We start from the raw sequence: 13,794 nt of genomic DNA on the forward strand, positions 1-13,794 counted from the left end.
GGATGGATCATGAAAGTTTAATTCATTGTTTTGCAAGGTCAGAATCTCTTAAAGTTGCCCTGTGCCCATCAATTAGTTGGCATTGTGTTGGTGTTGACTTTGGGGTTGTCAGAATACTGTCTTGATTCATCCCCATAGCTAGAGGCTGCCTTAGAAGAAGGATCCATCAAATCCAAAGACGCACACAGCTCAGAAATCTTTCTCATTTCCTTGACCAAACACTTAAACAGAAACTAACGTCTGCTCTAATGGGAATTCTTTGGTGCTCAGCAAATAGTATATGGTGGCTGTAGGAAAAAGAGAAAATGTAGGAAAAAAATTACCAGAACTTTTGCCGTCCAGAAGTAAAATATGCCCACCCTTTGGCATATAGATGAGCTTCCCGACTTTGAATTATATAAATATGTACATTTGTCTTTTGTGCAAGAATTTTTATCTTGACCTGATTTTGTCTCTCAGTAATATTGCGAATATCTTGCTGCACTCACAGATGAACAACTTATTTTTTAATGGCTGCAGCATGGTGTCCCAATGTGTGGCCACATCATAATTTGCTTATTCAGTTCTCTTTTGTTGCAAATGTAGATTGGTTGGTTCCTCTTTTTCAGTATTCTGGAACTCATGACTTTTGGGTCATCCTTTGACTCAGGCATTCACTTCTTCCAGCCAGAGTTTTACCACTCTTTTTAAGCCCAAATTTCTGATGATTTGGTTCCTCTCATTTCCCCCAGATGTTCTTTGTCTCGGCCTGATGGATGAGATGGAGGTTGTGGGTGTAAACTTCCTAAGCATCCTTTCCTTTAACTCCAGAAATAATTTTTTGTCCTTGTCTATGTTTCTCCACAGTGTCCAAGAGGACAGCTTACCCCTGCCTTCTTTTCAGGGCTACCCTCTCATTTTTGTTCTTGATTCTATATTATTCTACATCAGTTCTTTCTTTTTTTAAGCACAGAATTATGTAGACTTTATTTTTTAGAGAAGTGTTAGGTTCACAGCAAAATTGAGCAGAAGGTACAAAGATTTCCCCTATATCTCCAGGCAAGAATACTGGAGTGGGTTGCCATAGCCATTCCCTTCTCTAAGGGTCTTCCCCACCCAGGGATTGAACTCAGGTCTCCTGCGTTGCGGGCAGATTCTTTACAGTCTGAGCCACAAGGGAAGACCTGAACATATACAGCCTTCTCCATTATCGACATCCTGCATCAGAGTGGTCCATTACAACTGATGAAACTGACACGTCATCACCCAGTGTCTCCAGTTTGCATTAGGGTTCCCTCTTGGTGGTGGTGCGCATTCTATGAGCTTGGACAAGTTTATAATGACGTGTATCTACTTCATATTTAGTCTTTCTACTGCCTTAAAAGTCCTTTGTGCTCTGCCTACTTCTGCTTCCTAAGCCCTGGCAACCACTGCATCATTTATTTCCGATCTTCCAGCTTTCTGCATTTTCTGACATCCCCAGGAATGGACTGCGTGGTAGATTTAGGTGGTGTATGGAAATATTATTAAATAGCATTAACGCATAAAATAAGGGGGTTACTCCCTTTTGAGTCCTTGAATCCTTTTGTTCATTTAAGAAGAAAGTGCTAGCACTTCTCAAAATATTAGCAAATACCTCTTTTAACAAAGGGACTGAACCAGAATTAAGAAAGGTTCAGACTTTGTGTAAAAACATTACCTAGTTAGGACTGAACAGCATTATTCTGTTTTTATTGCATTTATTATTCATTTTCTTATTTTTTTTGGCCATACCCACATGACTTGCAGGATCTCAGTCACCCATCAGGTATTGAACCCAGGCCACAGCAGTGAAAGCCTAGGATCTTAGCCACTAAGCAACCTGGGAACTCCCCTATTACTCATTTTTTAAAAAAAACGTTCACAAATTATGAAACATTTCAAATGGAATACAGAGAATATCACACACACACATACACTTACTTCCAGGTTTAATAAATGCCTGTATTTTGCCATGTTTGTCTAAGGTTGTGTTGGTCATAGCTCACCCAGGAAAACAGGAAACAGAACTCCTAGGTAGAGATATATGTTTGTATATGTGCGTGTATCTGTGTTGTGTATATGTATACGATTATATATGTATCAGTGAATAGTTTGTGCTGAGGATTTGACCTTATACCATTGTGGGAGCTGATTTGGCAGTCTCTGAAGGCTGTTGTCTCCGTGTTTGAAGCTGGAGCTTGAAGTCTGCAGGGAAGGCGGCCTGTAGCCCATCAGAATTGATTGGAATCAGTGTCATTCTCACTGCCGGCAACCTTGATGAAGCAAATGCTATCATGGAGCTAAACACACGTCTGGCCCAGGAATCAGAGCAGCTGAAGGAGGGTCCAGGGGAGTATAGATCAGAAGCAGGTCCAAATGAGGCAAACAAAGACGTGACAATGGCTGTGAGGCGCAGGAGCACTGACCCCAACCTTCTGAGCATAAAAACCAAAGGCTGCTCCTTTGCTTTCACCCCTCCGTGCCAAAACTTGCCCCCAAATATCTCGTGTCCTACCTTAAATAAAAATATACTAGCTAACACTTACATTGTAACAGAGTGTTTATAGTTACATCTGGATGGTTATATTTGTATTGATACACAATTTTATTTCTCTGTAAATTTACTTAAGTTAAAAAATTTGAGTCAATTTAAAAGCAGACCATTAAGTAAATAATAAAAAACAGAAATGGGCATGTAGCACTCTTGCAGCTGGGGTTACTCAGATGACTGAAGTTTGGCAAAAGCTGAGCCTGCCCTGTAGTACTTCTTTAAAGAACACTAAGAATATGCTCTTTATTTTCCTGGCTCTGACTGGACTTCTTCTTTGGCTTAAGAATTCTTTCCCTGATTTTTAAAAAATAATTTTATGTTTTATTTTGGCTGTGCTGGGTCTTCATTGCTGCTCGGGCTCTTCTCTAGTTTCAGCACATGGGCTCATTAGTTGTGGCTCCCAGGCTCTAGAGCACAGGCTCAGTAGTTGTGGCACTTGGTCTTAGCTGCTCTAAGGCATGTCGGATCTTCCGGGATCAAGGATAGAACCTATGTCTCCTGCATTGGCAGGTGGATTCTCTACCACTGAGCCACCAGGGAATCCCCCTTCCTTGATTTTTTTTTTTTTTTTTTTTGACTAAACCCCTCCCAGTCTTTCCCTGCCTAGCTCAGATGTCACATTTGCAACCTTTCTCTTATTCCCTGAGCTAGAATTCACATCTGCTTTCTTTGTGCTCTCATTAATATCATTTCTACTCTGGCTAATAGAGCATTTGCTAAATGTGCCTTGTATTTGTATTTTTGGGCATATTTGTTGTCCTCACCTGAATGTATGTGCTTAGAAGAAAACAACTGTTTCTTATTCATCATTGTGATCACCTGAGGCTCATGATACACTGTTCCGAAGTGTTGGTGCTCACTAAAATGTTTTTAAAAAGTAAACTAAAGTAACAGAAGGGAGGTGGTCAGGTGGTGGCATTTCCATTTAATTTGGGAGATTGAGAGTGAAGCAGATGCATGTCAAATATGTGTCCAAAACCTTAATTACTTTCTGGTCCCAGAATTACTGGTGTTTAACCCATTGTCATTCTCTGTGCCACATTATGCAAGGAATTCATTAACAAAATGTATCTTAGACTGTTACACAGTAGTGTGTTGATTTTCGTAAAAGGATATAGAAGTACAAGTCAAGGTTTCTTTTCTTCAGAAGATGATCAATCATTAACAAACGAAAATGTTAAATAATGATGCAAAATAATATTTTCCCAGTAAGTAATGGAGAAGGCAATGGCAAGCCACTCCAGTACTCTTGCCTGGAAAATCCCATGGACGGAGGAGCCTGGTAGGCTGCAGTCCATGGGGTCGCTAAGAGTCGGACACAACTGAGTGACTTCACTTTCACTTTTCACTTTCACACATTGGAGAAGGAAATGGCAACCCACTCCAGTGTTCTTGCCTGGAGAATCCCAGGGACGGGGAGCCTGGTGGGCTGCCATCTATGGGGTCACATAGAGTCGGACACAACTGAAGTCACTTAGCAGCAGCAGTAAGTAATAGAGCCATTTAATGCTTTAGACATTAAAAAAGAAGGGGACATATGTATACCTGTGGCTAATTCATGTTGATGTTTGGCAGAATACAACACAATTCTGTAAAGCAATTATCCTTCAATTAAAAAATTAATTAAAAAAGAGACCATCAGCGTGGTCCAGAGTGATTTGTTGAAACTTCTGAAGGACTGAGCTCGAGCTAAACTTTGAAGGTTGGGTTTAGAGAGAAGCAGGAAGGTCATTCCAGGTGGGAAGACATAGCACTGGAGAAACTGTAGAAGAGGGCATACCCTAGACCCTTGCTCACAAGGTGTGACCCAAGCCATCAACACTGACGTCACCAGAGCCTGTTAGAAAAAGAGAATCTCAGGTCCCATCCCGGCCTACAGAATCAGTCTCTGCAAAGTAGAGTTTGGGAGGCTCTGATAGGTGCTTTTTGGATGGAGCTGTATGATTTACTCTATATTGTTGGCTAAAGAAATATCCCCTTTGACCTTCAGAATAGGCTAGCTAGCTATGAATGAGTTAGATAAAGATGTACTGCCAGTGTCCAGTCTTACTAGAAGGAAACATGAAGTTTAGAAAGGTTTTGATTTGCTGGAAATTTGCTAGAGCTGCAGTTCAGACTCAGGTGTACAGATTGCATATGCTTTTCACAGCACACTGTGAAAAGTCCTGTTTGGGTAATTCAACAGGCTAGTTCAGAAAGCTCGAATGTGGATAAGGTACCAATTGTCCTAAGTGGTGGAGATCTGGATGCTAGGACATCCATTATTTATCCATTATTATGATTTAACCAGAAGAGTTTCCTGAGGACTGCGTCAAGGAGACCGATCTGGTGGTATTATGTAGAAAAGAGTCGGGGAGGAAATGGAACTTAGAGACACCAGTTATTTAGAGCATAATTAAAATTTTTAAACACAAAAAATAGTGTCAGGGGGACTTCCCTAGTGGTGTAGTGGTTAAGAATCTGCCTGCCAATGTGGGGGACACAGGTTCAACCCCTGGCCTGGGAAGGCCCCATAATCCTCAGGGCAACTAAACCGGTATACCACGACTGCTGAGCCTGCGCTCTAGAGCCCACACTGCAACGAGAGAAGCCACCGCGATGAGAAGCACACATGCAGCCGTGAAGAACTGGTGCTGCCAATACATAAATAAATAAAAAATAGAAAAAACAGTATCAGGAAATTGCCTGGTTGTCCATTGTTTATGACTCTGTGCTTCCAGCGCAGGGGGTCCTGTTTCAATCCTTGGTTGGGGAACTAAGGTCCCACAAGGCTGTGTGGTGTGACCAAAAAAGTACTATCAGTAAGTCACCCCACAGATATTTATTGCACACCTACTTTGTGCTGGGCCATGGGCATTTAGTGCTGCCTTCGTGATGTGGTCATGCTCATGTAATGCTTTTGGTTGAGTCAATTAGATAACTGAGTACTAAGTGCGTGAATTATTAACAGTGATGACCACCATGAAGTCACCTTTGTTTCCCCTCTCCCAACCTTTTCTCTGAGAAAAGTTGTGGCCCCACAGTCTGGTGGCTCCCAGTCCCATCCTGGTTTTGCCATCAGTGCGTTACATAACCGCCCTGTGGCTCATCTTTCCTACTCACAACACGAACAGCACGTTTGCCATGACATCACAGCACAAGATATTGTGATGAGATAATTTTATGGAGACATTTTTCGTTTCCTGAGCATGATAAAAGCTTATAATGCTGTTAGTATAGAATTACTTCTAAAACGTTCACTTTTCGAAACTTTTAAAATTTCAATCCCCCAGTGCATCTTAGTCACTTTTCTAATTATAATGATACTGAGAGGGAAACAACAATCCTGCCATCTGTGGCACTTGTTTTCCTTCCCTAGAGGTAGCACTAGTGAGGATAATGATTTATTTGAGATGTTGTCAGTCCCACTCCGAAGGAGAGCGGATGGTGGTTTTTCATCATGGCTCTAAGGCCCATCTGCAGATGGCTGTGATTCTCTAGACAAGGCTGTATGGTGAATGTGCATAGTGTCCAGCAGAGGGAAGACAGGAGAGTGTGTGTCCTCTGGGGAAGGAGCAGGATGAGAGCTCTGGGACGCCATAACAGCTGACAAAGGCAAACTGAGGAAAACCACTCTGTTCTTCTGTAGGTGGCACATCCCTCTGACTAGCTAAGGGCTAAACCATCTCTGACTTCATGGGACCATGTGTGCCATGTCTGTGGCTCTGGTGTAAAGGACCTAACAGTAGTCTATATGCAAAGTTTAAGCGTCTCCACTTTTCCCTAATTCTTGTATCCCTGTCACCTTTCATAGTTAGCATGCATCATGCAGTATCATAGCTGCCAGGCTACTCGGTTTCTTTTATCTTTAGCCAAGCCAGCTGGTCATCTGTGTCAAAGACGGAAAGGCTGATACCATGTTATGCGTAAGTATAGTGCAGTGAAGCAAATGATGTGGGTCCCAAGAAGGGTCTAGATGGATCTTTAGCGGGTAAGCAGAAGCAGGAGGGGGTTCCGGAGGAACTGGAGGGAAGACAAAGTGGTAAGGGGTGGGGTGGAGGAGGTGACACTGAGGGAAGAGCTGCATGTTTCTGACCCCTCTGGTGACACAAAGCCGTGGCCCTGTGTGTTCCCTGAGGTGGGTGTATGTGTGCGCATGGGGGTAATGAGAACATTGTGGCGTGGTGGGAGGAGGGCAGAGAAAGTGAGAAAGGAGGAAGTATTTAATCAACCTGCAGAATGATCAGAATGATGCAGATAATACCAATTAGCTAGGTTTTACTGCTCCCTGTGTTATATTCCTATGTTATGTATCAGCTCCACCTCTTTTGTTTTTTAATTCTTTTCTATATGTTGTAGTTTCTTTCAGGAATGAGCCTCCATGGTGAAATATACCTCAGATTAGAGGATCCTTTGGAGGATTTCCTCCTTTACCTAGAACATTACTTATCCTAGAATAATCCAGATAAAAATAAGATGCATTAATATATTTTCAACAAGCCCTTACAATGGTGCCTTTTATATAGTTAGAGAAGTGCTTGCTGCTATTATTAGCATTCCCATTTTGGTCATTCATTCATCCATTGACTTGTTGAATGTGTGACATCATCTATTTGGGCCCTTTGTTTCTTGCTTCGGGAGCCTGAAGGTGAATCTGATGGAGATCCTGCCCTCAGAGAGTATTTATTTCAACAGAAAAAACTAAAGCAAGCAAATACATAAATATATAGTGCAGTGAAGAAAATGATATGGGTTCTAAGAAAGGTCTCAATCGAGTTGAGTGGAAGCAGGAGAAGGCCTCTGGGGAGTTGGAGGGAAGGTGGAAGTAGGTGGGGTGGAGGAGGGGTATCTGAGTTACATCTCAGAGGTGGGGAAAGGTTCAGACATTGACAGCAGGAGAAAGTGCTTTCCAGGAAAAGTCAGTGGTACAAACCAAAGCAGAAAAGAGCATGTTTAGAGAGAAAATACCCTTAGTTAGCTTTGCTGGAGTGAAGGCTGTGCATTTACCAGAACATGTGTTCTTTCTCATCTCCTGAGTTCCCCTTGCCGTATTTTTTTCATTTCTTTACCCATGAATTAAGTTTTAGCAGGTTATAATCAGGAAGGGCAGTTACTCAAACGGGTGCAAGTGGCATTGTAATTATAGCTGCTGCTAAATGCGTAATCTGTCTGTTTTTGCAATTACTAAGGTTTTCATTTTTGTAAGCTGATTGCCTCCTGTTATGAAAACTTCCTTAATAATATGCAAATAAGGAAATGGCAACCCACTCCAGTGTTCTTGCCTGGAGAATCCCAGGGACGGGGGAGCCTGGTAGGCTTCTGTCTATGGGGTCACACAGAGTCGGACACGACTGAAGTGACTTAGCAGCAAGGTCCTACTGTATATGTGGTCTCCTGGATGGGGGGAAGTTTGGGAGATAATGGATAGATGAATATGTGTGACTGAGTCCCATCCCTGTCCACCTGAAACTATTACAACACTGTTAATCAGTTATACTTCAATATAAAATAAAAATTTGTTAAATGGAAAAAATATTGAAATGAATCTGTAGCAGAAAGTGAAGAGGAAATAAAAAACCTCTTGATGAAAGTGAAAGAGGAGAGTGAAAAAGTTGGCTTGCAGCTCAACATTCAGAAAACTAAGATCATGGCATCTGGTCCCATCACTTCATGGGAAATAGATGGGGAAACAGTGTCAGACTTTATTTTTTTGGGATCCAAAATCACTGCAGATGCTGATTGCAGCCATGAAATTAAAAGACGCTTACTCCTTGGAAGGAAAGTTATGACCAACCTAGATAGCACATTAAAAAGCAGAGACATTACTTTGCCAACAAAGGTCCATCTAGTCAAGGCTATGGTTTTTCCCGTGGTCATGTATGGATGTGAGAGTTGGACTGTGAAGAAAGCTGATCGCCAAAGAATTGATGCTTTTGAACTGTGGTGTTGGAGAAGACTCTTTGAGAGTCCCTTGGACTGCAAGGAGATCCAACCAGTCCATCCTAAAGGAGATCAGTCCTGGGTGTTCATTGGAAGGACTGATGCTAAAGTGGAAACTTCAATACTTTGGCCATCTCATGCAAAGAGTTGACTCACTGGAAAAGACTCTGATGCTGGGAGGGATTGGGGGTGGGAGGAGAAGGGGACGACAGAGAATGAGATGGTTGGATGGCATCACCTACTCGATGGAGATGAGTTTGAGTGAACTCCAGGAGTTGGTGATGGACAGGGAGGCCTGGCGTGCCTCATGGGGTCGCAAAGAGTTGGATATGACTGAGCGACTGAAGTGAACTGAACTGATAGCATAAAAAGGTTGCACAGGGCTCAACAGCTCACAAACCCAATATGGCTTTGTGAATAGCCATAAAGCCCAAAACATTCAGTGGCAAATGTTATATGTGCTCAATAAATAATCACTGATTGAATGAATGAAATATTTTTCCTTTAGAGGGAAGCTATGTTTAGATTAAACAACAGTTACAGCTAGAAGGCTGGGTGAGCACCTAGGATTTTGAGTTGTTTATATCTTGTAAGTTGTATAGGATACTGTAGTACCTACTCAAGTGCATCTAATGCTTCCCTGCTTTAACAGAGCATGTGTCCTTCCTCCCCCACGTGTGTGTATGTGTGTACACACACACACAGACAGTAGCTTATGGTGAAAGTGTTCAGTGCTGCCGGATTCGTGGTTTCCCAAGGAGAAGGTTTAATTCCAGGACCAAAGGCAGTCTCAGTCACTCAGAGCTTTGTGTAGGTTTTATTAAAGTAACAGGGATAGAGGCGCTGGAAGTGGGCAGGAGAGTGCCCGCCTCCCTAGTTTAAGCGGAGCCTTCTATACTTTTCTGCTAGCTGCTGAGGATAGAAAAAAAGCACTTCAAGGCTGTGAAAATTTTGCCCAGATCTTCTCCCATAGTGTACATCCAAAGCTCAAAAAAAGACATGTCCTTGAACAAGAGATACTGTTGTCCATGAGGCCTACCTGTCTAAGGCAAAAGAATGTTTACATCCTCCTTAAAGGGGCCTTAGGCTTGGACTTCTTATCAACCTGCCTGAGTTAACTCTCTGATATATATATATATATATATATATATATATATATACACACATACACATAATCCGCCTGGAGCCACTGTGTGATCTTGTTGATTTATATATATGTACACACACATACTGTTTTTGGAAACATTAACTATGCCACAACATGTTTTCTTGTTTAGATCATGAATCCAAGACCAGGACACTCCTGTGCCCTGATAACTGCTTATCTGAACTAATGTGTGGTGTTGAGGAGAAAATAACTAGAATGTTAGTCTAAATCAGAGCAGGTAATATCCCTCCTCCCCTACTCCCTGAGAGTGTGGAACCATTCTATGCTGTGTCCTAAATCTGATGTATTTCAAATGCAGAAAAAACCCTTGAAGGAAGTACAGGGTGCTTTACAGATGGGATAGCTGACAGTTCCATTTGTAGTAGATCAGGAAACTTCCTTCCATTTTCTCCTTTGTTTCTAAAGTGTCTCATTTCTATAGCTCCTACAGACACAAAAGCAAGACTGCTCATTCAAGGTTTGTAAGCTTCCTAATTGCATTTCCAGCCTAGATGGTTCTGTGTGTTTCCTCTTTCAGCTCTACGTGGCCACAGAAGCCATCCTCATCGCGTTGGTCGGGGCCACACCGTCGTACCACTGGGACCTGGCGGAGCTCCTGCCCAACCAGAGCCACAGCAACCAGTCGGCTGGCGAAGACCAGGCCCTTGGGGCCTGGCTCCTGACGGCTAACGGCAGCGAGATGCACAAGCACGTGCACTTCAGTAGCAGCTTCACCTCCATCGCCTCTGAGGTAACTGCAGGAGGTGGGAGAGGGCCCTCGTGACCACTGAATGATCCGCCAGGAGCCACTGTGTGGTCTGGTTGATTTAAATTTCAGCTCATCTTCAAGTCACTTTCTAGTAAATTTGAGAGTTAAAGAACATCCTTTGAAAACACGTTTTTCTTCCTTCTTACTACAAATGGGAGAAGCGTGAGTCCTAACCAAACTAGTTAGATTAAGTAAGACATGAACAGAAGGGGCCTCCCAGGTGGCACTCACTGGTGGTAAAGAACCCACCTGCCAATGCAGGAGACATAAGAGACGTGGGTTTGATCCCCTAAAGGAGGGCACGGCAACCCACCCCGGTATGCTTGCCTGGAGAATCCCCATGGACAGAGGAGCCTGGCAGCCTACAGTCCATAGGGTTGCAAAGAGTCGGATATGACTGAAGCGACTGGGCACGCACACCGAACTCTAGAAGAACCCCATTTTGACTAGTGTGTCCTTTAAAAAAAGTGAATTAAAACTTTCATGTCTTTCTTATATCCACAAAAATCAACAGAGTAAAGAGAGAAGTGTAGTGACTCACCTTTAACATCCACAGTTCATGTTTAGGTGCAGTCCTGTGTGTGGACCACCTGGGGCTCCTGGACTGTACAACATCAAATACATACGGTACCACCAAGGTGGGCAGGAAGCCTTACCTTCAAGGGGATTTTGGTAGCCAGAAGGTTCTGGTAAGAAAGCACCTTCTGGGCCAGCCTAGGTAAATAAACTGAGTCTACATAGTTGGGTGAGGGCTTCCCTGGTGGCGCTAAGTGGTAAAGAATCACCCAGTCAATGCAGGAGATGCAAGAGATATGGAGAAGGAAATGACAGGCCACTCTAGTATTCTTGCCTGGAGAATCACCGTGGACAGAGGAGCCTGCTGGGCTACAGTCCATGAGGCTCAAAGAGTCGGACACGACTGAGTGACTGAGCCCACAGTCTGGTGCAGAGAATCTCTGGAATAAGAGGCGCAGGGCCCGGACACAGCTGGTTGTTAAAAAGTTGAAATCCTCAGTGTCCTTTGCCTGGTCCCCACAAGCTATCCATTTGCCTGCTGACACCCTGGCCCAATGGGGTTTTCATAACAACAGTCCAGCACGCCTTACCCAAAAACCTCTAGTGGTTCTCCCACCACACACAGCGAAACCCTATATGTTACATTCAGGGCCTGGTGCTGGGTATGCTTTCCAGCCACGTTCTGTATTTCCCTCCGCCTCCCCTGCTTCCCACAAATGCCCCAAGCTCTCAGACTGCACCTCTTACCTCGCTTAGGGCGACCCCACCATTTACCCGCTCCTCTGCCCCGGGACATGTTGACTTACCCTCTCCCGCTCATGTGACCATCTTCCCTGGTGAGTCTTTTCTGACCAACTGCCCAGAAGTAAATACACTTTTGTTTCTGCTCCAGTAACATTTTGTTTGCACTTACGTGACACACCGTAGTTTATGGTTCAACTCTATATTTTTAGATCCTCTGAGCTCAGAAACCTTATTTTGGTCATCTTTGTGTCTCCGTGGCTTACCCGCCACCACAGCCATAACTCCCATCACCACGCATACCACTACTACTCACCTATAGCAATAATAAGTAGCCTTGGGCAGTGACAACAATGAGCCAGGCATTGTAATATTTTACAGCCCTTGTTTCATTTAACTCTCAAAGTAAGTTATGAAGTAAGCATTATTTCCCGCATTTTACAGATGAAGAAATTGAGACATCTTGAGGTCAGCTAATAAGGGCAGAGCTAGGATTTCAACCCAAATTCGTCTTAACCCAGAAGCCTCTGCTCTTAATATTGTACTTTTTAGGGGCCTATCCAGTCTAAATCATTGCAGATGGTGACTGCAGCCATGAAATTAAAAGATGCTTGGTCCTTGGAAGAAAAGTTATCACCGACCTAGATGTCATATTAAAAACCAGAGACATTACTTTACCAACAAAGCTCCGTCTAGTCAAAGCTATGGTTTTTCCAGTAGTCATGTATGGATGTGAGAGTTGCACTAGAAAGAAAGCTGAGCACTGAAGAATTGATGCTTTTGAACTGTGGTGTTGGAGAAGGCTCTTGAAAGTCCCTTGGACTGCAAGGAGATCCAACCAGTCCATCCTAAAGTAAATCAGTCCTGAGTATTCATTGGAAGGACTGATAACAGAAGCTGAAAATCCAATACTTTTGGCCACCTGATGTGACAAACTGATTCATTTGAAAAGACCCTGATGCTGGGAAAGATTGAAGGTGGGAGGAGAAGGGGATGACAGAGGATGAGATGGTTAGATGGCATCACCGATTTGATGGACATGGGTTTGAGCAAGCTCCAGAAGTTGGTGATGGACAGGGAAGCCTGGCGTGTTGCAGTCCCTGGGCTCGCAAAGAGCCAGACACGACTGAGTAACTAAACTGATTGATCCAATCTAAATTAGTATCCACATCTTACTTCTTTTTGATTGGTTAACAAAAGCTGAAGGACGTTAAAATTATTTTATTTGGAAATAATTTCGAACTGACAGAAAATAGTTTAAAAATAGTTCAAAAATAGTTTAAAGACTACCCTTATATCCTTTAGTTTCATCTGTTGTTAGTATTTTACCTCATTGGTGCTATCTGTTTTTCTTAATTTTTTAAAAGCCACTTGAAAGCTACACGTATTGGTGCTTTTTTTTTACAACCAAATGCTTCAGTATGTGGGCTTCCCAGGTGGCTCAGTGGTAAAGAATCTGCCAGCCAGTGCAGGAGACACAGGTTCAATCCCTGGAGAGGGAAATGACAACCCCCTCCAGTATTCTTGCCTGGAAAATCCCATGGACAGAGGAGCCTGGTGTGCTGCAGTCCATGGGGTTATAAAGGAGTCAGATATTGGATACAACTTAGCAACTAAACAAGGACAATTTCAGTGTGTATTTCCTAAAAATAAGGATATTCTCTTCCAAAGCCATAGCACACTTACCAACTTCGAGATATGCTGATGTTTTATTAAATCTACTATCTAGACCCTGATGTTTTATCAAATCTACTATCCATACCCAGTTTTCCCACTTGACCAAGTAATATCCTTGATAGTGCTAGTTTTCCCCTCTTTCACTGAATTCAGTTTAGGATCACATACTACATTTAGCTGTCATAGCTGTTTAGTATCTTATCTTCAACCCTTCTTTCATTTTCATGATATCGATACTTTTGAAGAATACATGGTACTTCCCTTTTAAATAGTTAGGGTGTTCTTCATTTTCAAACTGCTGATTTCTCATTCAGGGTGCACATCCACAGTTAGAAAAACACATAAGTAATGCTGTGTCCACAGGGGATCCCATATAGAGATACACAATATTCATCTGCCCTTTTGGGGTGATGTTAAAGTTTGCCCATCCATGCCAGATATTACCTGATTCTCCCCTGTACAGTTACTGTTTTT

General features: G+C 42.9%; 1 protein-coding gene across 4 annotated transcripts in view; it reads left to right on the top strand.

The window, feature by feature from the left end:
* SLC22A15 (solute carrier family 22 member 15) overlaps positions 1 to 13,794 on the top strand; it is a 119,592-nt gene that overhangs the window by 24,420 nt on the left and 81,378 nt on the right. For all 4 annotated transcript variants that reach the window (XR_016037261.1, XM_055402725.2, XM_055402724.2 and 1 more), the window contains exon 2: positions 10,156 to 10,368. Coding sequence is in view for 3 of the 4 variants with exons in the window: in XM_055402724.2 (XP_055258699.1) it covers positions 10,156 to 10,368 (213 nt within the window). In the remaining variant the exon portion in view is untranslated. The remainder of the gene's footprint in view (positions 1 to 10,155; positions 10,369 to 13,794) is intronic.

Source organism: Moschus berezovskii, chromosome 4 (assembly GCF_049115385.1).
Source record: "Moschus berezovskii isolate FMDL1 chromosome 4, NW_MosBer_1.0, whole genome shotgun sequence".
NCBI classification, from domain to species: domain Eukaryota; kingdom Metazoa; phylum Chordata; class Mammalia; order Artiodactyla; family Moschidae; genus Moschus; species Moschus berezovskii.